This window comes from Ambystoma mexicanum, chromosome 14 (assembly GCF_040938575.1).
Source record: "Ambystoma mexicanum isolate Mex_15411 chromosome 14, UKY_AmexF1_1, whole genome shotgun sequence".
Taxonomy (NCBI): Eukaryota; Metazoa; Chordata; class Amphibia; order Caudata; family Ambystomatidae; genus Ambystoma; species Ambystoma mexicanum.
In genome coordinates this window covers 175,937,576-175,965,083 of record NC_090940.1, presented here as the reverse complement: position 1 = coordinate 175,965,083, position 27,508 = coordinate 175,937,576, and the positions used below count along the sequence as shown (strand labels likewise).

The 27,508-nt window shown below is 45.9% G+C and overlaps 1 protein-coding gene across 2 annotated transcripts in view; it reads right to left on the bottom strand.

Moving 5' to 3' along the window:
* The window catches only part of OIP5 (Opa interacting protein 5), a 302,425-nt gene that overhangs the window by 156,070 nt on the left and 118,847 nt on the right, over positions 1 to 27,508 (bottom strand). The window contains exon 3 of one of the 2 annotated variants that reach the window (XM_069638854.1): positions 4,731 to 4,763. The exons of the other annotated variant lie outside the window; for it this stretch is intronic. Within the exon in view, the coding sequence (XP_069494955.1) occupies positions 4,731 to 4,763 (33 nt within the window). The remainder of the gene's footprint in view (positions 1 to 4,730; positions 4,764 to 27,508) is intronic. 2 annotated transcript variants of the gene reach the window in all.

Genomic DNA, 27,508 nt, shown 5'->3' with positions numbered 1-27,508 from the left:
AGTCTTTATTACAGTTCGGTTCTTCTAGAAGAGAAAATACCAGGACAATGACTGCTCTTGTCTCCACAAGTTCAACCTTCTCTTGACAGTCCTGGAATGACTCCCTTCTCCTGGTTCTGTGACTCAAAGTGCTCTTCTATCAGTTTTTCACAATAGTTCTTATGAGCCATTACAGCTCCCTCCAGGCTTCTCTGAAGGCTCTCTGAGTGTAACACTCTTTATCTATGATTCCAAGTCTTTTCCAACTTACTGAGACGAGGGATACTGCTCCTGAGGATCTGTTCACTTTGGTTACTGTTGGTACAGTTATTGAAATGAAGGAGATTCCTTCCAAGGCATTCTCCTCAAATGTTTTTGTCCCAGTAATTGCACGCACTAAAGGATGAGGGAGATCACTCCCGAGACTTTCTTCACAATTCTTATTCTCAATGCAATTACGGAGGCAAGGGAGATCACTACCGAGGCTCGCTTCACATGCCCCCACTCCCCTACCGGGTCTCCCATAGCTCCTGTTCCCTTTACTTTGGTCAGAGCAATTCACCGGTTCTTCCTGGAGTGTTGGGTTTCTGTGTTCCCAGTGTACGATTGTTCAGCTCTGCTCTTCTCTCCCTCGCTCTCTCTGCGGCCCACTTTGTCTCTGCAGGAATTCCGGGCAGGCAGTATCTGTAGTTGCGGGATCACTCGGTCCACCTCCTCGAAGTCACGCAACAGTCACCCAGACTCCAGCTTCCTCTCGCCTGGCCACAGAAGGACTCTTCTGGTCTGAGGCCAGCGTCCTCCCAGTTCGAATTTCCTGGGCTAACCAGGCTTCACACCTGTTACTCTCTTCACTGAGTCCTTTGCATTTCATCTTGTTGGCTGGGACGTCCACAGCGAAGTGCCATAGTCCATTGTCGGGCATGGTTGTGTACTCCTCTTGCCATCTCGTCCCAGTATCTTTCACATGAGTGTTCTGTAGGACTCTGAATATGCTTCTCAGTACCGTCATAATGCAAATCCTGTTTAGACTGAGTGTTCTTATTAAAAGGTGTCCAATCTTACGGAAAGAAGAGAAGGAGTATCACAATAGAACATAGTAGTACCCTCAGCCTGAACCTCGACAGATGTTATGGGTTTCCTCGTTTTTAGGGCAGGAGGATTAGGGAGTTCCATCATGGAACAGGAATCCTTGTCCCCATAAGGGGAGTCTTTCCCTGTGAGGTCCTCCTGATTTTTACCATCGCTAAGGGGTCTATCGGGTAGCAGCCTCACCTCCCTAGCCTTACAGGTAAAGGCTCCCTTCTGGGGCGAAATGACGACATCCTGTAAATCATCACATAGGGTAAAGACCAGGAAGTGCTCAGCGGCAGAAAGGTTCAGAAATCAACCACTGTTCTTTTGCTTGGGTCAGGGCTTCAAGTGTACCTTTGTCAAATTGTGGGTTTATCTTTTTTAGCGGTAGGGACAGAACTCAGGTTAGCCTAGAATTCTTGACAGAGGACTTTCCTCAGGTATCCAGTTAATGTGTCGAATGCATTTTTTCGAATGACAATGTCGAAAACTATTCGAATGTGTTATTTTTGAATTTACATTTTTCTTTGGTTTCGTGAGTAAAAAAAAAAAAAGGTTAAAAAAAGAGGGGGTTGGGGAGAACCCCCCCCCCATTTCGAACAGAAAATAAAAATTAAAAAAAAGACATTCACATTTTCTTTTTCGGCCAAATGCTTTCTACATTATGGCCTTCGAAAACATTTCATTTGAAATACTGTAGGTAAACCCTTTCCTCGTATTGCAAGACATCCCAACAAACACCCTTTTATGTTTTCCTTTATAGAACAGGGCAGAGAATCTTAGGGACACAGCTCAGGCCTCGTGTTTTATAATAAACAAGCATTCAGCCAAAATACCACCCTGTCCATCTGCCGATTCCGACCAAACAAAGCATCTAGTCACAAACCCCCGGCCGTTGAGGTGAAAAAGAAAATATACTTGTGGCCTAAACATTTTGCTGACTTTATAGGGTGGATGTTGAAGTTTCAATTTGAAACAATACTGTGGCTGAATAGAGAAAAATGCTCCTACACAGTGTGGTAAGTCAGAATCAGGACTTGGACAATGGGGCTTTGTTTTAAGGGTTTTATTTTTGTCAAGTTCACCTACTCTTTCCCTAAGTCTATAAAAGAAAGTCAAAAGGGTGCCTGTCGGGATGTCAGTAAATTAAAAAAGCCCTCAGTCCAGAATCCTACTCCAACCTAAGAACTTTAGCTATCTGACAACATAAAACAACAAAAGAAACAAATAAAGACTTTGAGGAATTATTAACTGGAAGGGATGGCTGCTGGCTTCTGACCCCAGCAAGTCCTTTGATAGTAAAGGCCTTTGCCCATGATTCAGGTTCAACATTGACAGTTCTCGGTGGGCTAGAATGCTATCAAGGTGTTTCAGCCCATGCCTCGCCTCTGGGATTCTTTAATGCTTCATCCCCACTCTGGAGCTCCTCTTGCCATCAGTCCCCTCCATTGGGGGTATGCTTCTCCTTTCTCTCCCTCACCCCATTTCCTCTCCACTGCTGCCTCTGCCTACCTGAATGTCTCTAGCGTTGTTCCTCTGGAGGGCCGTTAAGACTTGCCTGTTCTACGGCCGTAGGGGAGCCTCTTAGGAGTCTTCTGCCGGGCTCTGTGTCGGTGTTCTAGGAGTCGACTCACTCGTCCTGGCCACTCAGTTGGCACAGAGTTGCTTATGCAACTTTCACATTGGACTCTGTGTCAACCTTTGGAGACAATCTTCTTGTTCTCACTGCTTGGTCAATGCAGAATTGCATATTGTTTATGCAACTTCTCAGCTGGGCTTTGTGCCGTCCTACCTAAACACTCTTATTCCAGTTGGGGAAGAGTTGCTTAAGCGATTGCTCGCCATCCTACTGAGAGTGAGTGAGTCTGTGAGTCTCTCTCCCCCTCTCCTCTCATCTCCTCTCCTTCCCCCCCTCCTCCTTTGGCCTCTTTACACTGTCAAACTCTGCAGGGCCTGCTCAGCCCACTCCACAATTGGCTGTTCCATGGATGCTCCTCCAATTGGCAGACTATTCCAGGGATGGCCCTCCAGTGGGCTGGCTCACTCGTCCCTCCTTAGTCTTCACAGGAGATTGGGCATATCTCAGGTCAGAAGCCAAGTCGGGCAATAGTAAAGAGTGTACAGGGTCATCACAAAATCCAGCCCCTACAAAAGGTGTTAGAGCATAGAGGGGAGGTGGGGGCGGGCGAATGGGTGGTGACGGGCTCATCTCCCTATTCCAAAAGAGGGTGCTCGGCTCACCCTTGGGGAGGTGGACACTCACAGTTGGGGTGAAAGAGGGAGCATTGGTTTTTGGGGGTAATTGTTTCTCTATTGAGCACTTTTGCAGCTGGGGCTTGTGAAGGAGCCAGCAACCTTCAAGCAGGTAGAGGGGGTCAAAGTTGGAGGGTCGGTTGGGGGTCACGAAGGGCAGGTATGACCACTAGTTATGCAAGGTCCACCCAGAGATTCTGTGGTAGATCTCCCGCTACCTCCTAGTGTGGCTCCAAATCATCAGATATATTAAGGACCGAGCAAGTCAGACATGCCCATGACTTTGGAGATTGCTCACAGGACCAAAGTCGTGGGATCCTGTAAGCCACGCTTAATGCAGCAAAGGACTAAAGTGCCACACCCAAATAGATGCACGGGAGAAGTTCACGGTTTAAACCGCATGAGTTTACTCACAGCAGCAGAGAAAAACTTATATATAGGGCAGAGGAGTGGGCTTTCCTGAAACAATGTGGCAACATACTGTGGGCCTTCATCAGTACCATACCTGTGTCAGGCATTGGCACAAACCCACCTGACACCAAGAGGGCAGGTTGACACCTTAGTCTCTCGGGCCAAAGACCAGCACACAATTCAAATAGACATACATGTAGAACCAATAGTTTGATCCTGCGCCACCCAATTAAAGGGCCAACTCCTCATTTCTGTACAGGATTTGTTTCATTTTACTTCTAAGAGCTGTACAATCATTAATGTGATGATATAATTGGTGAAATTATAAAAATACAGCAGAAAACAGGCAGCACAGTTTCTTTATCACAGTCCCAATTTTGACCGAGCAAAGGGTTTAAAGGAGGAAGGAACAGAAACCTGAGTAGAGGAAGTTAGAGGTGGACAATCAGCCCTACAGAAAAGGGGTGTATCGATCACCTTCACTCCCTAAAAATAGGCAAATAATCCCAAAAGGAAAAAATATAAGTAGCAAAAATGCTCCCAACAATAAATAGGACACAGGCACTTAGGACTTTGTGCCCCTACCTTCACCCACACTGCTCCATGGATATGTTTGGACCAGTAGTGCAAGTAGTACCACAGGAAGAAATTAATACTATTACTTTGTGATTGGAAGTAGTAAGCATGTATATTTTAAAGTGCATGAATAACTAGATGCAAAGAAATAATTATTACAAAAACATTTCTAGTTTCCCAGTCAAAACATTTTTTACTTGCTTATAAAATACCCCCATTGGGAAATAGACTTAAATCTTTACTCCCCAAAAAGTAATTTTACTCCAGCCTTTCAGAAATGGGGAGGACAATACTCACACTTTAAAATCTTATCTGTAGCACTGTGGACAGTGTGTATGAAGAGGGAGACGTTGCAGACCAGAAGCAGGGAGTAATGGGATGGAGAGAAAGGAGAAGGAAGGAGTAAGTAGCAAGATTACGTTTATGTTTAGAGTACTTACATAGCACAACATCCACCCAGAGGCATCTTGGCGCTAAGACAGAGGAATACAAGGAGAGAAACAAGCGCGTTAAAAGAGGCGTTTTTAGGAACGGCTTAAAAGACACATAGTTAACCAAAGAACAGAGTGACAGGGGAAGAGAATTGCAAAGCACAGCTGCTCCAATGGAAAAAGCTTGATCCCCCCAATACCAGAGTATTTTAAATGGGGGGGACAACAATCAGACAGGCACTGGCAGAGCGGAGAGACTGAGTGGGAACATACGGCACATTTCGCCTGAAGACCCAGTGCCTTGCCAGGCACGATGCACCAGACAGCGATTTAAATTGAATGGTTGGCCACCAGGAGCGCATGCAGCTGGAGCAAAACAGGAGTAATATGAGCACGCCTAGACGTCCCAGTGGCTACTCTCGCTGCAGAATCAGCAGATGCCAAATCAGATAAGCAGGTTTTGCCAGATAGAGAGAGTTGCATTATTCGAGTGAAGATAAGACAAGGGAGGCTACCATTGCGACCCTAAAATCAACTGGAATAAAAGGAAGGACCTTGTGTAAAATCTGCAACTGGAATTAACCCCTCTGGCAAACCGCACTGCTCTGGTTTACAGCAGAAAGGTGCCGAAATGTTCACCCCTAGGTCTTTTACAGCCGCAACCAGAGTAGAAAACGGGCCAAGAGAAGGGGGCCAGAAAAGTTGAGTCCAGAGAGCCATACCCAAAGGGTGGTTTACCACCAACGCCTTGGTCTTGTCACCATTGAGCTTGAGCCAGTTATTGCTCATCCACTCCCCCACGGCATCCAAACAGGCTCCATGTAACGCTCACCTGATTCCCACGGAGGCGCGGGTCTTGGCAGGAAGGTGTCTGTGACTCGAAAAGTGATGTGCAGGACTCGATTGGCTTCTGGGGTCGAACCTCTTCGCACTGTGTGTCGAACTCGAAGAGTGAGGTTTCTGCAGGTAAAAGAATATGGGGGTTAATGGCCTGGGTTGTTGAATGTCCCTCTCTCTCTCTCTCTCTCTCTCTCTCTCTTCCCAGCTTTTCTGTAGAGCCCCCCCCCCCAGGTCAACGTGCTCACCTTAGATAGGTGAATGCTGGGCTCTCCATCTGCGTCTGGTGCAGGGTGCCGTTGCCAGTTTCTTCACTGGTGAAACATTGGCCTCTTGAATTCAGAGGATGGTTACCGTCGTTATCTGCACGAGCGGTGAGTTTCTGGACACCTTTTGTCTTTATAGTCTTTAAATGCGTGGCACGTTAATATTGAAGACTCTGTATAATGCTTTTCCCTTATATATTGCAGGACTCTTGGGATGGAAGATGGAGTGAAGCGCCTGGAAATTCGTAAGTATGGCAAGCGCTCTAACTGTCTCTTTCTTTACTGCTTAGTTCGTGTTAAAGAGACGCCGGAGTATTCGCAGGCGTTTTATTGCGACGAGCGTGATGGGCGTGAGTAAATACCTGCTTAATGTCTTTTTCTTTTGTCTTTCAGATGTTGGTTTGCAGCGCCGGAGTCAGCGGAATGCTAGTAAGTTTTAACTATACTTTGTCTTCTCAGGCGGCGATGCAGAATGAAGAAATCCGGAATTCACGGCGTGCCGGTAAGTATAACAATGCTTTTGTCTTTGCAGGCGAAGGTGCAGCGTGAAGACACGGCCGCTGCTGATGGATCAGGTGAGAAAGCACTGTGTGTAGAGTTTGTCTTGCTAACCTGTTGTTTCTTGTCTTTTGCAGGTGCTGATGTTGACTGGATACAGGAATGGTAAGTATAATTCTTGCAGGTTCAGGATCGAAAGAGGAAAGGCTGGAACAGACTCGGTGAGCGTTCTGCTGCAGATGCAGAATAACGCGAAGCACGTTTCATCTATCGGGTGTGGTTTAAATAGCCTTGGAGTGATGAGGCGTCTTCTTCCACGGCCCCGCCTAGGTAAGAAAAGAGTTCCAGTTTCCAGAAGAGTTCCAGTGCTGTATCCAGGGAGTGGAGCTGCCCCACCCAGGTAAGAAAGTAGTTCCTGTTCACAGAGGGCTTCTAAGTGGCTGGTAAGTAAGCAGCATGGTCTGCTGCAGGTAAGTCCACCCAAGCACTTTCACACCAATTATGAGCCCGGCGCTTCCAGTGCCGGGACCGATGGTTTTGATGAGCCTGGTGCCACCGGCGCCAGGACAGGGTCCAAAAGGTCCCAGTAGGGACCGGCTGGTGCCTAGGATTAGGGTTAGGGGCCTGCTCCCAAGGACGTTGGGCTGGTCCTGGCTCCCTGGGAACAGTGATCATGACACTCCAAGCCTGAGCGCAGTGTCAGCCTGAGATAGATTAAGGCACACAATGATGTGTATCATCTGCGTGGGAGTAACAAAGGAAGTCGTGAGCGAGTATGAGCTTGGTCAGGGGCTGAATGTAGATGCTGAACAAGACCGGGGAGATGGCAGGCCCAGAGGAGCACCACAAAAAAGAGACGAGAGCAGAGCAAAAAGGGAGTAGAGAAAGTGATTGAGTATGGTCTGATAGAAAAGAAACTAAACCAGGCCAAAAAGGCACCACAGAGGCCAGTGCCCACAAGACACTCAAGTAGGATGACATGATCAATAGTGTCAAAGGCGTGCTGGAGAGGTCAAGAAGAATTAAGGCTCCCATGCTGCCTGATCCTGCAGATGCACCAGATCATCAACAGCAGACACTAGGACTCCCTCTGTGCCGCGGCCTGGTCAAAAGTCGGACTGAGAAGGATCAAAAAAAGAAGAGTCTTCTAAAAAAGAACTAAGACAAAGGCCCACCAAGGAATCTAACAATTTCATGAAAAATAGAAGTACAGAGACGGGAGGGAAATTGGAGGGGACAGACAAGTCCAAAGGTTTTAGGAGGAAAACAGAGAAAGGAAGAGAGCAAGAATGCTAAGTGGACAGGGAAAGGTGGGGAGAGGAATGAGATGTGAATATTAGTGAAGGGATGAGAAAGCGGTCATATAGTGGGTGATGTAATATAGGTGTGTAGGTGTGCCTTGCTGCCAGGCCACAGTTGCTAGGTAAATCTGGTGAAAAGACTGGTGCACTTGGAGACGGAGGTTGGTGTGTCTTCAGCGCATGCACCCTAAGTCGCAAACACGAGAAATGCTAAAACAGCAACAAGATAGCCAGCCGAAACACAACCGGAGCTGGTGGGAGTGGAGAGTCCATCAAAGAATCGTAAGCTTGCCCAACTGTTAGAGGCAACAACCTTTGCGTTGATGCTCTCTCGAGTCCCTAGGAACAAAAGAGATCCCTACGATTGAGACCAGCATGTGGGCCAGTAGAAACCCAAGTTTTCCCAAGATCATAGTTTTGGCTGAGGTCTACCATGACAGCAGCCTGCCCAGCCAACAAGCAAGAAAGACCGTCGCTGACATTGGTTTACGGATCCGAGCTCTCAGGAGTGGAGAGCCAACCCAGGTTTATCATTGAAAAAACATGTTCAGGGACAGACCCAGAGAAATTAGAAAACTGTCTACCTATTGGCACTCGCCCTCACTGTACAAGTTGCATCCCACATTAGTTCTCACTCTTATTCACGCTTTAGTTGTTTTGAGCAAAAATATAAATGTATGCTATCCTTGCATCTAGAGCCTTCTGTTGGTTACCTTTCCGGTTACAGGCAAGTATTAATTTGGCCCTGGTAATCTTATAGGTTTGCTTAACTTGGGCAATTGTTCTTGTATTGTGCACTTTTTCCACCACGATGATAGAGGTATCAGTCTTGGAGCCCTGCCGGCTTTCCTGTTAACCGCTAGCTAACTAGATTAAACGTCTGGTAAATGTCTCCTTAACTAAGGACGTGAACAGCAAAGTTTTACATGTATGGAAGTTTAATTTTTTTCTCAAATAGAATTTTTCTGCTTTTACTATTTTTCAGTCGAATTGTGTACCCTCAGTATTGCCCAAGCCAGCTTCAAAAGTATCAAACCACAAAGATTAGGTGAAAGAAGAAGACAAAAAATGTCTGCCGGTCCTGCAAAACTAGCACGGGGTAAAGGAGTATATGGCTTATATTGGGAAAGAATTGCTTGGCTAGATACATCTGGAAGAAAAAAACTACAACGCCCAGAAAAACCTACCTCGGGAGGCTCAACTACAGATTCTAAAATGAGATATAGATATATATTTTCACTAACAAAAACATTGATAAAGGGACGTTATGGTTAAGTTGCACTACTAAAAACCTATGCGATTCAATGGAACAGTTACAGGTATGTCATGGTTACAGGTAAAACCGAAAACCCCAGAAATTCGCCAGTTATGGTAAGCTAAGCAACCATAACTCGCGCTACCACTGTGCGCTGCAAGGACTAACACCCATGACATCAAAGATGACATCACAAATGTCATTGATGACATGACTGACATCACATGCCTGGCTCCCTCTTTTTTGTTCAGTGACATATGTACACCGGGTGCTTTTCTTCACTGGGAGTCAGGAACTAAAAATTGAAAAATGTACTATATTTGTTGACCTTAACCTTCTCATATGGTCTTGCACTACTTTCCTTAGGGTTCACGCACATGATATGATACATATACATAGGGGAAGAAGTAAGCCTGAAACACAGCAATAGTTTCTGTGCATGAAGATAATCAGTTAAGGTATGAACACTTTCTGGTAGTACTGCTACTGTTTTGCCAGCTGTACTTTCCTTGTATATTCTCATATTTGTATGCATTGTTGTCTCTTTATGTTTTGTGTATAGTAGTACCCTTATGTAGTAAGTGAGGCATTCTTAGCTACTTATTACATGTTGCACAGTACAGAAAACTATGAAACAAAAAGCATTCATCTTTTCACTGTCCAACTTGGGAAGATTTTGAATAGTGCACTTGTATGATGCATGCTGCCGACAGTGGCTACTTTTCTACATGAGTTGGGGCATGTAATGGAAAGAACTCTGTAATGCAATGCTGTTTATAGAAATCCATTGGTTAAGGAACGGTTTATCTCATAATAGTTCTTCCAATGATCTCCGATAGTTTTCTGCCAACATTACAATGCCAATCCCTTGTGGAGGCCTTTCATGAAAAACTAAATACACATGTGATGTCATCAGTCATGTCATCAATGACATTTGTGATGTCATTGGTGTTAGTCCTTGCAGTGCACAGTGGTAGCGCGAGTTATGGTTGCTTAGCTTACCATAACTGGTGAATTTCTGGGGTTTTTCGGTATTACCTGTAACCACAACGTCCCTGTAACAACGTTTGTCCATTGAATTGCATAGGTTTTTACTAGTGCAACTTAACCATAACGTCCCTTTAACAACGTTTTTCGTCAGTGAATTGCACAGGTTTTTAATAGGGCACTGTAAGCATAACATGCCTTTATCATAGTTTTTTCAGTGAAGGTGATAGGGTTTTAGTGGCGCAAGTTAACCATAACATCGCTTTAACGTTTCTTTCACTGAATTTCATAGGTTTTTATGAGGATACTCTTATTTTGTATAGATGTACTGGTCAGCATACTGAAGCCGGTTTCTCCATACTAATACCTGCAGTGGGTCTGTTCGCGGACATCGGGTGGCGTCCAATGTGCCGAGAAGAACAAGTTACTTACCAACTGTAACGTTCTTTCGACTGGATGTTCCTCCCACGTATTCCTCATCTTGTGATAATTCGTTATCTCCAGCTTCGCTGCTTCGGAAAAAAAAATTCTCGGCAGAGGGCGCTGTGCTCGAGGTCGTGGCGTCGATTGTCCCTCGACAGACTCCGTACTCTGTCGACGTCACCAATGGTATAAATAGCTTGAGCCGCGCCCGTTGCTTCAGTTCTGTTTTTTCAATGAAACATATAGGAGGAACACCCAGGCGTGCCCCATGACCGATACATTCCATTCTTCGTGAGAGGAAAGTGTAAGAAAACGTAAACTGTACTATGGGGTAGGATGGGAGGGTCGATGAGGAATATGTGGGAGGAACATCCAGTTGAAAGAACGTTACAGTTGGTAAGTAACTTGTTCTTCGAATGGATTGTGTCCTCCCACGTATTCCTCATCTTGTGATAGGCTCCCATAGCAGTAGCAATTTTGGAGGCGGGAGTACTAATTTCAGTTTTCGTGGACAGAATGCAGAACTGTCTTGGCAAATAAACCCTCATTAGAGGAGGTAGTATCCAAACAATAATGTTCAACAAAAGTATGCATTGTTTTCCAGGTTGCAGCTGCACAAATATCTGCTGCCGGGACTCCCCTCTTTAGAGCCGCAGAAGTAGCCATTCCCCTTGTAGAATGGGCACGAAGCCCATCTGGTGGTTCTTTTCCCGCTAATCTGTAGCATTCAACTATGGCTAATATGATCCAGCGGGAAATGGTCTGTTTTGTTACAGATAAGCCTAATTTATGACCAGTATAACCCACGAATAGTTGGTCATCTCATCTCAATTTAGCCATCCTTGAGATGTAAAAACTAAGAGCCCTCTTGGGATATAGACTGTGTAATCTCTCCTCTTCCTTGCCCAGATGAGGAGGACAAAAAGTTGGTAGTACTATTTTTTGTGACAAATGGAAGTCGGAGACTACTTTTGGTAAGAAAGAAGGTTTAACTTTAAGGACTACCTTATCCTTTTAAAAAAAAAGTATATGGTGGTTTGCACGAGAGAGCCTGACGTTCACTAACCCTGCGGGCTGATGGTAGGGCCACAAGAAGGACAGTTTTTAGAGTTAAAAGCCTCAATGGACATGAATGCAGAGGCTCAAAGGGTATGCAAGTCAAGAATGTTAGTACTAAATTTAAATCCCAAGTTGGTACATGAAAAGGTACTGGAGGGTATACATTAGTAAGCCCTTTTAAGAATTGAATGATTAACGGTATTTTGAAATATGAAACCTCTTCCGAGGAGCGCTTGAAAATGGACAGCGCAGCAAGGTATCCTTTGATTGTTCGTATCTGGAGCCCCAGATTAGCTAGATGTAACAGAAAAGAAAGCACCATTGGGGTGCCACACTGAAAAGGGTCCACATCCTTGTCTTTGCACCAGTTACTAAACCTGTTCCAGCGACATCGGTACAAAGATTTTTTTGCTGGTCTTCTGGCCAAATGCAAGATTTCCATTACGTCATCCGGAAGATCCCAATCCTCGTATCTCAACCTCTCAGAAACCATGCGTGAAGGTTGAGTGTCTTGACCTCTGGCTGGAGAACCCGACCTTCCTCTTGCGAGAGAAGATACTCTCTTTGCGGAAGACGTATTGGAGGGCAGATGGACATGTCCAGAAGGTCCGGGTACCACGTCCTCCTGGCCCAATCCGGGGCAATTAGGATCTTGGTTTTCCTGAACTTTCACAACCACCCGATTACTTGAGGAATCACGGGGACTGGGGGAAACACGTACAGCAGTGGAAACTTCCACTCCACTACGAATGCGTCTCCCAGAGCTCCTCTTTGAGGAAATTCCCTTGAGCAGTACTGATCGCACTTCCGGTTGATCACGGTGGCGAACAGATCCACTTGAGGGGTTCCCCAAAGGGCGAAGATCTCCAGAAGGACTTCCTGAGCTATCTCCCACTCGTGAGAGACCGTGCTCTGCCTGCTCAGAGCGTCTGCCGCAGTGTTCTTCTCTCCGGCTAGGTGAATTGCCGATAGAGATTCCTTCTCGTATTGCCCAGAACCATAGCTGCATTGCCTCTCTGCACAGTGCTAGTGATCCTACTCCTCCTCTTTTGTTGAGGTAGTACATGGCCACCGTGTTGTCCGTCATTATCAGGACATTCTTTCCCTGTACAGAGGGCAGAAAGGCCTTCAGAGCTAGTCCGATTGCCCTCAGCTCCAAAAAGGTTGATGTGTAGTTTGGACTCCGATGGAGACCAACGACCGCTGATTGTCAGATCGTTGGTGTGTGCTCCCCACCCCATGAGTGAGGCGTCCGTCACTACTGTTATCTCCGGCCATGGTTGCCAAAAAGACTCTCCCTTGAGAATGTTGTCGTTGCAAGCCCACCATAGAAGATCCTGAGCAACTGCGCTCAGGACTTGCAGAAGATCCGACATATTCCCTGAGAACTGGGACCACTGAGTTCTGAGTGCCCATTGAAGGGATCTCATTCTCAACCTGGCCTCTGGTACTAGGAAAATGCAGGATGCCATGAGGCCGAGTAACCTGAGAAAATCGAAGGCCGGTAGACGTTGGGCATTCTGGAATTTTGTTACCATCTGCTGGATGTGGAGAGCTCTCACCTCGGGAGGCGAGGCTTTTCCCGAGGAAGTGTCCAAGACTGCGCCGATAAACTGGAGCTTCTGGGATAGTATCATGTGGGACTTCTTGAAATTGAGGGAGAAGCCCAATTTGTGGAGGAAGTGGCAGGTGATCGAAAGATGTTCCTGAGCTTGTTCTGGAGAACTTGCTCTGATCAACCAATCGTCCAGGTAGGGGTAGATGTGAATGCCCCCTCTCCTGAGACTTGCAGCCACAACCGCCAACAGTTTGGTGAAAACCCTCGGGGCGGAGGTCAACCCGAATGGCAGAACTCGAAATTGATAATGAGAATTGCCAATCGCGAACCTCAGGTACTTTCTGTGCTTTGGATGAATTGGCACATGAAAGTAAGCATCCTGAAGGTCCAATGATACCAACCAATCTTGGAGTTGGAGAGCCTGAAGGATCTGAGAAAGAGTCACCAACTTGTCCTTCCTGAGGAACTTGTTCAAGTTTCTCAAGTCCAAGATTGGTCTCAGTCCTCCGTCCTTTTTTGGGATGAGAAAATATGGGGAGTACCAACCCCTGTTCCTCTCCGCTACAGGCACCAGTTCTATGGCACCTTTCTCTAGCAGGGTTAACATTTCCTGCAACAGGAGTGGGTCCGGAATGTTGGCGGAGTTGGCTCCCAGTGTATGATTCCGAGGCCTTTTTAGAAAAGGAAGACGGTAACCTTGGGCTACTGTTTCCAGTGCCCAAGCATCTGAGGTAATGCCCCGCCATTCCTTCAGATGTTGAGAGATCCTGCCTCCCACTGGTGTTTTCTGTAACAAGGTCTCAGAGGGATTTGGAGGCGGCTGCAGGAGTGGCTGAGGGTACAGATGCCGCTCCTGAGGCTGATTTTGCACCTCTTCCTCGTGCTCCACGAGGGAAGTTTCTTTTGCCCCTTTGAGAAGCCTGTCCTCTTCCTCTACCAAAAGAGTAGTATTGAAAAGAACGACCCCTCCAGGAAGATGAGCCGGAATAGGGTTTTAGAAGCTGGCGCAAAGAGGCGCTAAGTGATTTAGCTGCCGCTTTCGAGGTCTGAAGTTTTTCTAGGCTTTCATCAGCCTTTCTGCCAAAGAGCCTCGAGCCATCAAAGGGCATGTTGAGGAGTCTAGCTTGCACGTCTGGTGCAAATCCAGACTTCCTCAACCATGCAAATCTGCGCAGCACAACGCTTGCAGCCATGGATCTGCTGATGCTATGAGCAGTATCCAGTCCAGACTGGAGACATTTCCCCCATTGCCTCATTCCCGTCTTTGACTATATTCAGGAAGCCTTCCCTTTCCTCGCCTTCCGAAATATGATCAGCCGCCGCCGGAATACAGTCCCACAGGGTATGGGTAAACCTGGCTAGGGTACAGGTGACATTTGCCGACTTAAGTGCCATACTGCCGGACGTGAAAACTTTACGTGCCCAGGCATCAACTTTTTTTATCCTCTCTATCTGGAGGGATAGTTGGATAAGCAGTTTGTTTTGAAGTGGATGCTGCCTGAATGACTAAACTCTCTGGAGTCGGATGTTTATTCAAATATTCAGGATCCGTTCCAGCTGGCCTATATTTTTTTGGAAAAGTGCTATCTGCAGCAGCAATACTCTCTGGTTTCTCCCAGTTTGTCTCCACAGTCCTTTGAAGGGCCTTGTGGAAAGGGAGAACAGGATCTTTCTGAGGTCCCTTGATGATTATATCCGTCATGTCATCTTGTTAAAAAATGGGTGAAGTATTACCCCAACCCATATACTCAATTACCCTGGTCATAAGACCCCTGTACCCAGCATCTGCATGCTCTGCAGGATCAGGTCTGGCGAACTCTAATTCTGGGGATTTGTCAATTCCACTGGCAGAATGTAGAGTATCACTCAGGTCTCTCATTCTAGATTCCTGATCAATAAGTTCCTCAGGAACTTGTCTTGTACCATAAGAAACTCCAAAAGGAGTAACTTTGTCCTCTTCTGAAGCAGATTCTTCATAAATTGCTTACATATCTGGGCAATGAAGTGAATCTCCTTTCTTCCTCTACTGTCTGCGCCGAAGGAATTGATCAATCCTTCGAAATTGTCGAAGGGATCTTCGAAGACTTCAAAGATGACTTCGATACTGGCGTCGAGGATGTTTTTGGTTTTGGAGTCGAAATTATCGACGCTGAGGGCGCCGACGAAGTCGAAGTCTTCGACGGCTTGTTTTTTGCATGGCACTGGAGAAGTGCTCGACTCTCGAAGAGTCTTCGACGGATTTACGTCGACTCGAGTTCTTTTAGATTCCTCAACGCTACCGGTCTTTGCCATGGTAGTCTCGTCAATGGAGCAACTTTAGGGGTATGGCTTTTGCGAGGGTCTTTCGAGGGGGTCGGGCCGCGTTCTCGAAAACCTCCATCATCTTTTTGCGGAACTCTTCCCACTTACTGGGAGAATCCGATTTAGTCGGACATCGAATTTCTTCGATCGACTCTGAAGAAGATGATGGAGATCTAGGTCTCCTCTTCATTTTTTTTAGATGACGAAGAGTGTCTCGATCTACTCCTAGATGGAGATCTCTTTGAGTGCCTATGGTGATCCGATTCCTTCAAATCAGTCGCTTTCTTAGGTCTTTTTGACATAGCCTCTTAGAGGCTTCCCTCCCCACCGACAGTTTACCTCTCCTCTCACAAACAGCTTTCTCGGTCATGGATTGACAGGACCTGCAGTCGTCGGTTCGGTGACTGGAACCGAGACACCAGAGACAAATCTGGTGGGGATCGGTGATCGACATTTTAGATCCACAATCTACACACTTCTTGAACCCTGTCTTGGGTGTCGAAGGAGTTGAAGATGACGACATTTTCTTCACAGAAAATAGAAGCGCGCCATTCTCGATAGCGAAGCGATCGGCTGAAGCAACGGGCGCGGCTCGAGCTATTTATACCATTGGTGACATCGACAGAGTACGGAGTCCGTCGAGGGACAATCAACACCACGACCTCGAGCACAGCACCCTCTGCCGAGAATTTTTTTTTTCCAAAGCAGCGAAGCTGGAGATAACGAATTATCACAAGATGAGGAATACGTGGGAGGACACAATCCATTCGAAAGGGAGCGGTGGTCGTACAAAGTGGTACCATGCAGCAAAGACAACAAACATACAAACAGTAGCAAGTGCAGGAATGGTAAGGGAAAATGCAGTAGGTGCACAAAGTCGGTACTTTCGAAACAAACAGCGGAAAGGCATAGGGTATACAGCGTAATGGAATGCATCAACAAGAGAAGTAACATCTGGCTTGAACAATCTTACTGCACACCTGCTTCACATTCCAACAAAGGACGAAGAGGCAGAGTTAGGGACGCCAACTACTGAGATCAGAACGTAAGTGCAACGGACTAAGTACACTAAAGTTTATGTTATAATTGCACAAGTACTGTAGTGTAAAATAGTAGGAAAGCATACTGTTTTCTTTTTGTGTGCAGAAATGGCAACAACCCTAGAATGGGTGGAAGAGAATTTTCCGCACGAAAAAATGAATGAAGACGATAACCCCATTGGTAGGCACTGCAGTGTCAAGGGAAAGAATTCCTGCAAGTGCAAGCACCCTAGAATGGCTGGAGGAAATGTTCCTGCATGATGAAAGGAGTGACCATAGTAACCCTGTAGGTACGGAACGCAGTGCGAAAAGTAACAATTACAATATATTGCTTCATGTATACTAAAACATTAGGTTTTTTTTAACAGAACATACAGGAATACAAAGGAGTAGACCAGAAGCGGCACCTCTTCAACAGCAACATACGGCCACAGAAACCGAAGGAAATGCTGTAAATATGAAAGTAGACTGCCTGGACGTCAAAATGGATGAATTGCTGAACAATTTTGCTATCTTGCATAATTTTGTACAAAAACGTATCATGGAGAAAATAAAATATCACTGCCCCAACTGCACATGCCCCTTTCCCCATTTCCCAGACCCCCATCCCCGCAAATTGTCTGTCATGAGAGAAGCACCCGTGATTATTGTAACTCTCTTTATTTGGCTCAACCACTCTACCCGATTAATAGGCTTCAATTACTGCAGAATGCGGCCGCTCGCTCCATACTTCACTCTCCTTTTGGATCCCACCTTTCCCCCCTGCTAAAGAAACTGCAGTGGCTTCCTGTGGCCAGCTGGATCTTGTTCAAATCCTTGCATCTGGTGCACCGTGCCTTTTATGGCATGGGGCCGAGCACCTACAACCCAAGTTTGTTCACTACGTCCCGACCCGTCAGTTGAGATCTCAATCTGCGCTTCTTGTCACAGTTCCTCACTATCGTCTGTCGCGCAAGGGAGGTTGTGGCTTTTCTGTGGTTGCTGCTAGAGCTTGGAATGATCTTCCTATTGCTCTTCGTGCTACTGAAGATCACCTCACCTTCCGTAGGCTGCTGAAAACAGCTAGGTTTTATGACGTGGTTATGTTTACTTGTTCTCCTTCCATTCGCCAGCGCCAAGATGCCTCCGGGTGTACGTACGCTTACTAAGTTTCAATAACACAACATCCCTTCCTCCCCTTACCACCAACTTGTAGAAATGCCGAAATCTCCAGTATATGTATCCATTTCCGGTCCCCCTTTTATTTCCGAATAGTGGCTATGAATGTGTGCAAATAAAAGTTTGATGTGTAAAGTGTTACTGAATTTATATGTCCCTTTCTCTTTGTTTTAAGAAGCCCATTAAAACTCTGAAAGGCACATCAGTAAATGATTTTCCAACAGTACCACCAAAGAAATTGAAATGTGCTCATACTACATCAACTACCAAAATCACAGACAAAAGGAGTAAAAAAGACAATACATCCCCAACTCCACACACCAAAAAAAGTGCCTCTTCAAACACAGCAAGTACCCTTCCATCAAAGTACTCAGAAGGAACTGGTCCATTCAAATTGGCTAATACAACAGGTGTTAATTGCTATGCAAATGTCACAATAAATGTTCTATTCCAAATGCCAGCAATTGTGAAAAACACTTACTTAAAAATGACGCAGACCTGTTGTATTTACAACTGTTCGTCCTGCACAGATATGCAGTAACTAATCCTGCCAACATTTACAGGGTCTCAGGAGTAGGGCAAGAATTTGACTACTGTGCTGTAATGGTGAAATTCACGTTAAACCGACAAGAAGATTCACAGGAATTTATAATGTACTTACTACAAATACTGGAAAGGAAAAACATACTCAAATGAAATATTTCACATTTCCTACATGTGGAAACATACATGCAGTCTCTGCAACCATCTCATTAAGGAGCAAGTCCCCAACAAATGCTTTGTGTAGGTACCAATACCCAACTGTGACTCCATTCGATTTCAGCAACTGGTGCACAATGCAAACTATAGCATACTGTGTACATCGTGCAATTCTGATAATCGTTCAACGCTACATATATCTCACATAGTCAATATGTAATTGTAATGCTCTTAAAATACAATGGCGATGGAACCAAAAACAAATGCAAACGTACTACCTTCACACATGGCCAGGTATCACTTGGCAAGAAAACCTTCACAACAGTAGCCATAATCTACCACACAGGTGATACAACCAGTGGAGACCACTATACCGCATATATTAGAAAGCAATGCGCATGGTGAGAATGCAAGGATACTTCCATCATTCCAAATCAGAGAGTACCTGCAAATCTTGCAAATGCCTACTTAATATTCTTGAAGGCAAAATGTAGTCATTGATGTACAAAACTACAAAACCTTACTCCCCAACACCAACCAGTACCCTCGTAAAGGCACAAATAAAGAATTACCTTCCACACTGTCGCCCTAAAGCAAGTTACCATACAGCACACATTGTAGAAATGCATTAAAGTGTGTGTTGGATAATTGTATCCCCAGTGAACCAATGAGTCCACTCAGACAAACAATACGTGTACACAAATTACAGTAGCACTATTTTCCACATGATACTTAAAAGGGAAAGTACTAAGCATGAGGGTTCAAAAGTATCCTCAGTGACCTCTGAAACCACCAAGTATGCAAATGAGTCACTGCCTCTCTAAGAATATGCATGCAAATGCTATACATATGGACCCATCACTACGTAACCCCATAGTGGTACACCACCACTTCAGAATGCACACAGATGTGAAAGTAGCAACATGAATGCACAAGCTTGTAAACCTACCCTACAGGAATGGGACACTGTAAACAGTTAGAATAAGCCACCTGGTATGTACCTTAAACCATAATACTACAATGTTATTTGCAGCATTACAACAACCCAACTCAACCTTCAACAACCACTGTGCTACAAACATATCCTCAAACACTTCCAAAGTATGAGCAGTTACAGTACGCCAACAAGTACGTAACCACCGTCACAATTCTGCAGAAGCACAGTACAATGCCACAATACTTGCAAAAACTGAACGCTTACTTCTGGTACCCTGTAGGAGTGCCTGGTCCGGACTGTTCCGACACCTTGCCCCCTCACTCGGGTTAACTGTGCAATGAAGAATACCCCAGCCACTCACTTCCCCAGTGGTCTGCCGGTGGCTTAACCTCCAGAGGACCGTGAGGCGGGGAGGGACCTGGATGAACTTGGTCCCTCTGGAAAATGGTGATCAGGGTGTCTGGATAACCTAAAAGCTAAGTGTATGTATTTAGTATTGGTTTCTATTGCTTTCTCTCCCTCCTCCCGTCTCTCCCCTTCCCTAAGGTAGCTGGCTGGATGGCACCTTACGCCTTTTCCTTAACGTAATGAACTGAGAACTGAAGGCCAAGGTTAGATGGTAGGTATCCGACTCCAGTTACTTCACTGAAGACTAGTGGTCCAGACCAGTTGCCATGCAATGGATATGGATGATGAGCATGTAAGTTCTGGTGAGGCCTTATTCTAGATCTTGGCCGCTTATCAATGTGAAACATAGCTTGTACGTACAATGTCTTTGTTGATGCGTTGAATATTAATAGTCTCTTTATTTTGTCACTTCTAGGCAAAACACCGGCAAGCTGTCTGGACTCAGAGCAGAGTGAAGAAGCTGGAACTTGTATGCAAGTGAGTCCAAGTTAAACCAGGAACGGGAACTGGGAAGTAGGTGGTATTTCAGTCTCTTACTATTGTTTTTTTTTCTGATTTCAGGTTCGCAGGAGCTGTGATTACTGTGGATGGCAGACGAAGCACCAGAGACACTGGGTTACCAGGATGGGAAGCCACAAGTCTACTGAGGTTAAGGTAAGGATCAAGACCGAACACGAAGCAGAAGCCCACCGGGGCAAGTTGTTCATTGAGGGCAGGTGAGAATGCTATAAACTCGCATAGGTGCCGATCGCACATGCAAAATAAACAGGAGCAGTGTTAGGAAAGATTCCCATTTATGTGTAATTTTCCCTCCAGTTGTGTATCTCCCCCCACCCCCTGCAACTTTTTGCTGATGTTTAACACCATAGTCTGACTTTACCAGAGGAGCCCAGCCTTCTGCTGCACTCCTCTGGGCTTTTCGCTCACTTTTTATGGGTAAACTGACATGCCCTTAAGACAGTCAGTAATGGGAGACTTTGTTTCCCTTAGTCCTTTCCAATGTTGCTACTTTTCTGCAACATGTTGGATCTATTAATCATTTCCAAAGGCCCTAGATACTCGCGAAGGATTTTTTTAGAAGTGCAGATGTGCCTCGGACAGGGCTGGTGGCAGCTTATCATTTAGTATATTTATAACCCTTTCCTGCCAGGTAAACCGTGATTATCGGGTTTGACACAAATAGGTGGCCTGGCTCCGAAATGGCCATGCCACAACGTTCTTTGTCCTGTCCTTTGGCCATCTTGCCCCTTCACCTTCCCCAGGTCGAGCCGACCAGGGTCAGTCCTTATTTGGGCATGTATTCTACCGTTAAACGTCAAGCTTTCGTGGGCTTCTGCATTCCTTGTGTGTGCGCCTCCAGGATGTGAGCTGGAATGGCCCATTCCAATACACATCCTGGGTGCCAGAGTCTCTGGAGTGCTGTGAATGCCTGGGATCACCGTGGTTCGTGATTGGTCCACATATGGTATTCCTGTAGGTGACCAGATCTCCCATTGGGTCCTCTTCGTTTTGGCGCGAAGGAGATTCTAGATAAGCGAAGGCCACCCATACCATGTCGATCTCTGGATCTCTCACTGAACGAAGGATAGGATCCAAGTATCCTGAAACTAAGAAGCAAGAGTTGAGGTACCGCTGGAAGTTTTGGCACCCTGAGCCCGCTGTCATCCCGTGGGACCCCTCGGCATCTGGTCGTCCTAGAAGGTCTGCAAAGATGCTTCGACCCATTGGAATAGTGGGACAAACTATTTTTCGGCACCTTCATCAAAACCTGCAAGTAAGCCTTCTCGGAAGTGTCCCTGGGGCAACCAGTGGGCTGACCATTTTACGCAGACTCTTTGCCCTGATAACGCCACCGTTTTGAGGAGGCCCTCGAAACTTGGTATATCGCGAGCTCTGTGTTCACGTCACTCTCACACCAAGTTTAGTACATTTGGCTTTCCCAGATCTGAAGTGAGACGAGTGCGCCAGAACTGGAGTATACGCGGTTACCGTGTCGCCCAGCCGTGGAAACGAACTTTGCAGGTGCGCTGCATTTGTGCCCCTCTTGCCCCTAAAGCCTGCTGCAGTGAAACTGGCCTGATCCATCCACCAGGAGCGGAGAAATCGCCACTGTCCTGTTTTGGGAATCATCACATAATTTTTACCGGTGAAAGCCGCAGAGCCGTCAAATTGCCGCACTTGAACCTGCAACCGAAGTGGACTCGGCTGCCGAAGTTTGGTCCGGGGTGCGCCAATGGTCGGTGAGTAATCGCAACCCTAACTGGTGGCACCTAGCGCCACCATCTGTTTTTACGTACGAGTGGCCCCTGGGGCCCCTTTCCTTTCCACTGCTAGTGCGAACTAGCGAACTATTCTCAACTCTTGGAATCGACTCTGCCCTCAAGTGGAGGCCCCTCCTCGAATAGTGGGAACCTATTCTTCAGCGCCTCACCCACCTTCCTGAGCTGCTACAGACCCTTGAAGAGGCGCCGTTTTGCCCATTTCAACTAATGCGTGCGCATGCATTGCATGTACATTTGAGCATTAGGCTCCACTCTTCTTAGGGATTGGACTGCCCCTTAGTTAGGAGTGTGTTGGACGCAGAAGGGACTAAAGACTTTTTGCACTATATGTTTTCTCCCCCCTTTTAGGTTGTGGACCCATTTAGTTCATTAACCCTTTAGACAGCAATGGTCTTGTATATATGTATTCAGATAGGATTGTGTTGGCTTAATAAGTATTACTGTGATTTGATTTGTGTGTTGAAACTCAAAGGCCTTGAAATAAATGTATTTTCAATATATCTACACCTGACGGAGTGATTTGTAAGTGTCCTTTACTCTGTGTGCTCATTGAGGTCTTTCAGTCACCCTCACCCCTCCTGAGACCTAGTCTTGACCGCCGCCAATGCTACCTCGATTGGTCTGGCTTGTCCAGAAGGTTACCCTGTTCCAAGAAACTAGGCTGGCCTCCTGAACCTCTGCTCCAGGTCAGAGTTCAGAAATCCATCTTAACAAGCGGTAAGCGTAACACTGCTCCGTTAGGAAGCAGACGAAACGCTAAGGGCAGTGTGTGGTTGCAAAGCCGCAGACCGCACCCAGTCAGCACTAGAGCACCAAGGACCCCCCCTCCCAAGGAGGCCTGACCCAGGTCCTGGCTTCGTGAGAGGATTATGGTGGTAAAGGGCTAACAAACGGGGTGCATTAATGTTTTCTACTTGTTCCCAAGTCTGCTCTAAAGCGCTGTACCCCTTCCAATCCACCAGGTAATGTAATTTTCGTCTAATAATCATGGATTCTAAGATGTCCCCTACCTCGTACTATTTCTCCCCATTTACAATTTCTACTGGAGGAGGATTAGAGATTGAGTTGCATGTGCCGGGGTGTTCTAGTTTCAGTAACTATGCATGGAAGACAGGGTGGATCTTCAATGGGGGGGGGTTATCCCCAGTTTAAGTACAACAGGGTTAACGATGGCTGTTATGGGGTAGGGACCAATTAATTTAGGGTGAAACCTTTTGGGGCCTTTTAACCGAATATGTTTGGTGGAGAGCCAGCCTTGGTTGCAGACTTCATAAACTGGTGCGTTTCTTCTTTTGTTAAATCGGCAAAATGTTTCTGAGCAGCTTCGGCATCGTGCAGGGTTCTGGTGGCTTTGCATATAGTTTCTTGGATAGTAGTATGCAGAGATGTTACAGCTGGCATTTCCAAAGCGGTAGTGAGATCAAGAGCTGTGGTATGTGGATTCCTTCCATGTAAAAAGTGGAAGAGTGAAAAACTTGTGGCACTGTGAATACTGTTGTTGTATGCATAGTCCACTGCCCACAGCAGATTATCCCAACAGGCCACCTGGGTAAACATGCAACGCAGGTATTGCTGAAGCTTTTGGTTAGTTCTCTCCATCTCACCATCGGTTTGTGGGTGATAGCTGGTGGATAGTCTGATTTCAATTTGAACCTCATCACAACAACTCCTCCAAAATTTAGATATGAATTGACTCCCTGGGTCCGAGATGCTTACAGATGGAAACCCATGTAATCATACAATGTTTGTTAGGAAAGCTTCAGCAACAGTCCTTGCATTTGGTAAGACTTTCTACGCGATGAAATGCGCCATCTTTCTTAGGAGGGCAACTACTACCAGGATGGTGTTGTACACGTTTGAAGGAGGTAAATCGGTAATAAAGTCCAGTGATATTGTATGGCATGGAGCAGGTGGATGGACAAGGGTCTAGGTAATCCTGATGGTTTAGTTTTGGAAGTCTTGTTGCGGGGACACACACATCCCCCTTTACATATTGGATGATGTTCTTCTGCCACTTGGGCTACCAAAAATGTTGCCGAATTTGCACTAGAGTTTTGGGGAATCAAGGATGGGCAGCGGTTACAGCATTGTGGTAGTTGTGTAAAACTTTGTCTTGCATGTTTGGCTCCAGTAAGTAATGGCGGCCTCGATAGTACGGTAGACCATCATCTATGGTTCGTTGACGTCTTGCGACACCCAAACCTGTAACTGTTCTGGTGTTAGATATTGCCTAATTTCAATGCACAGCTGATCTAAATGAGGCAGCGTTCAACTTGTCCATCCCAACAATTTACTTCCTGGGATAATAGCCACGGGGTCTGAAACTGCATAAACATCTCTTCCCTCCAAATTCCATCCGATGCGGGATAGGGCATCCACCTTTCCGTTTTTGACTCCTGGACGGAAGGTTATGACAAAGTCACATTCTGAAAAGAACTGGGCCTATCTAAGCTGACAGGGAGTTTTCGCCTGTGCTGTTGGCAGATATTGTAGATGGCGATGGTCGATGTAGACAGTAACTGCATGTTTTGCACCTAACAGATGATGACGCCATTCTTTGAAAGCATCTTTAATGGCAAGCAACTCTGTCACTTATTGTGTAGGTCAGTTCCGCAGGGGAGAATTTCTTGGACCAAAACGCCACAGAATGTAATTGATTAGTGGTGGGATCTCGTTGGGACAATACAGCTCCCATCGCCACGCTGGACACATCAGTTTCAACGGGGAATGGAAGTTCAGGAACTGGGCGTTGCAAAATCAGTGCCAAGGTAAACTGTGCCTTGAGTTGTTGAAATGCTTGTTCAACTTCATCGGTTCACATGAAGGTGTTGTGCCTTTTCAGTAATGCCATGATGGGGTGTGCAATGTTCGAAAAGTGGGGTATGAATCGCCTATAAAAGCTAGCAAATTCTAAGACTGCACGTTTTTCACAGACGTAGTCGAGGGCCAATTTAAGGTTGCTTCCACCTTGCGATTGTCCATTCGGATGCCGTGCAGTGTTAAGAAGATTCCCAAGTACTCCACTGTGGTCACGTGAAAGTAACATTTCTCCAACTTTGCATTCAAACGGTGTTCGCAGAGTTTTGCTGGGACAGCTTTAACGTGAAGCACATTTTCTTCGGTGGCTGAGTAGATCAATATATCATCGATATAGACCATGACACAAACATCTAGGAGTTCTTGTATAACATCCGTCATAAACAACTGGAAGGCAGCCGGTGCATTACACAAGCCAAAGGGCATGACTGTATATTCAAATAACCCAAATTTGGTGCGAAAAGCAGTTTTCTACTCATCCCCCTCCTTTATGCGGGCTAAATGGTAAGCCCAGCGCAAATTCAATTTGATGTATATCTTCGCCTCTTTAACTTGGTCCAACAATGCAGGAATGAAAGGGAGAGGGTACCTATTCTTCGCGGTTATCTTATTGAGTCCCCTATAATCGATGCAAGTTCGGAGTTCCCCTTCCTTCTTTAGTGTGAAAAAGACAGCAGAAGAAGCTGGGGACTTGGAGGGTCGAATAAATCCGTTTGCCAATAACTGGTCCAAGTACTGTCGCAAGTGCTGGTTTTCTTTTTGCATAAGCACAGAAATGCAGCTACATGGAACCTGCGAGCCTGGAATCAAATCGATTTGGCAATCATATGGACGGTGAGGAGGAAGGATATTAGCTTGTTCTTTTTGAAACAAGTCTTCAAATTCCTGGTATATGTCATGTTTTTTCTCTCTCTCCATTCGGCTGCATCACAGCCCCCAACCTTTGTGCTGTAGAAGCTGGCTCCTTGGCCACAACCTGTACAAATGGGTAACAGGTGCAAAGACACTTGGATGGAAAGATTACCGTATGAGTTTTCCAGTTAACAGGATTGTGGTACTCCAACCAAAGCATGCCAAGTATAAATTGGGCAAGTACCTGGCTAAGTACCGCTTTCCAGCTTTGTGCTCTGCTCCCTGTGGATTATTGGCAGACGTTAAGGCAACTGCTGAAACGACGCTGAAGGACGCTTTGCAAGGATTCTATGAGGTGACTTTGGTGACTTTAGACACTTGCCACAACAAAGGTCGTCTGTCCTCAATGCAGCCGTGATTTTCATGCGACAGTTGGTCTCACAACCTCATGACTCATCCACGGCTTGATTCCTGAAACTTGTTTTTTTGGTGTTTTCTTTTTTTAGTGCTACATTCTGGTTGGTGCGAGTGAAAGAGTCCCGCCCCCATTGACTGGCCACTGGTACTGGCCATATAACGTGCTCGTACGCGCACAGCGCGCATGCACTCGGGCAAATACCTGGCTAAGTACCGCTTTCCCGCGAAAGCTGCTGAGTGCGGCATTAATTTAATTCAATTTCTTTTATTTGTTGTGGTGTTCCTTTCTGATTTGTTGTATGTATCTTTATTGTTAGAGTTTCTAATCGTGCCATTTGGACAGATTTTTATCTTTACTTTTGTTAATTGGTGAATGGTGTTTGCCATTTATAAACTCACTACGAACATGCCTGGTAATGCGCACTCTTTCCTAACCCTCCCCCCCGCTCGGCGATGTTGTGGTCCCCTCACCCACCTTCTATTCCGCCATTACTTTCACTCCCCTTTTGCCACAACCTAGACCCGGAGCAGTCCTCCCATCAAAATGTCCTTTTCCCCCTCAATCTCTTAAACCTCCACACATGGATGAAGTATACACCCCCACCAATACATGTAAGGGCAGGTCTAGTCCGACCTCTCACAATATCAATAAATCTTCATCCTCCTTTTGCACGCCCCATGCCCGTGCCAATTCCCACCCTTTGTCGGACGTTACTATGCTCAATTCACTTAATCCAACATCTTTAGCGCCAGGCCAAGGTCCCCCTCCCTCTCCGATTCACTTTCCTGCTTTGCACCCTGACTCCTCTGGCATCTCCATCCACGCCAGCCAATGTGAATCTCCCATTTCTTTGAGGGCAGAGGAGGGCCCGGAAGGGATTTCTGTGCAATCTACTATAGCACACTCCTCTTCCTTCATACAATCTTTTGTCCTGCCTACGCCTAGACAACAGAAATCCTTTCATCATGATAACACGACCGAGCAGCTTGTCCTGATTCAGCCGGCCCTCACTGCCATTAATATGGCTATTTCTACTATGCGCAAACTGTATGATACCCTTGATACAAAAATTTCTAATCAGACGGCTCTACTTGAAGAGCTAGTAAAATGGCTACATGCCAACACCTCCCTCATGGAAAACATCAATAGTTATACCTATTTTCAAAAAGGGCAATCGTAGTTTACCATTCAACTACTGCCCCATTGCACTGTTAGATGCCCCGGGTAAGATCTTTCGTAAATCAATCTTGCGTGATTTTAATAAATGGACTTCTAATTTCCGTCTACGTGATCCCCAGCAGACAGGGTTTGTGACTGGCTTGGGCACTAGCATTAATTTACATTGCCTAAATGCCCTTAAAGCTCAATGTCACTCACTAAAACAGCAAGTTTTTTTCGCATATGTGGACCTCCATGCCGCGTTTGACTCCGTCAGCAGGCCAATTCTATTCTCAAAGCTACGCAGAGATCACTGTCCACCAACAATATACAATATAATATATGCTTTACATTGAGACACCTCCATTCAAATCCGTCTCTCTTTGGATTGTCGACTGTCACAAAGCATTCCCACTGCACGAGGGCTAAAACAAGGCTGCCTTTTAGCCTTGGCCATATTTAACTACTTCATTCAGGATGTAAGATTTGTCTATGAAAATATCATCTCAGACTCTCCTAAATTTAACAATCCT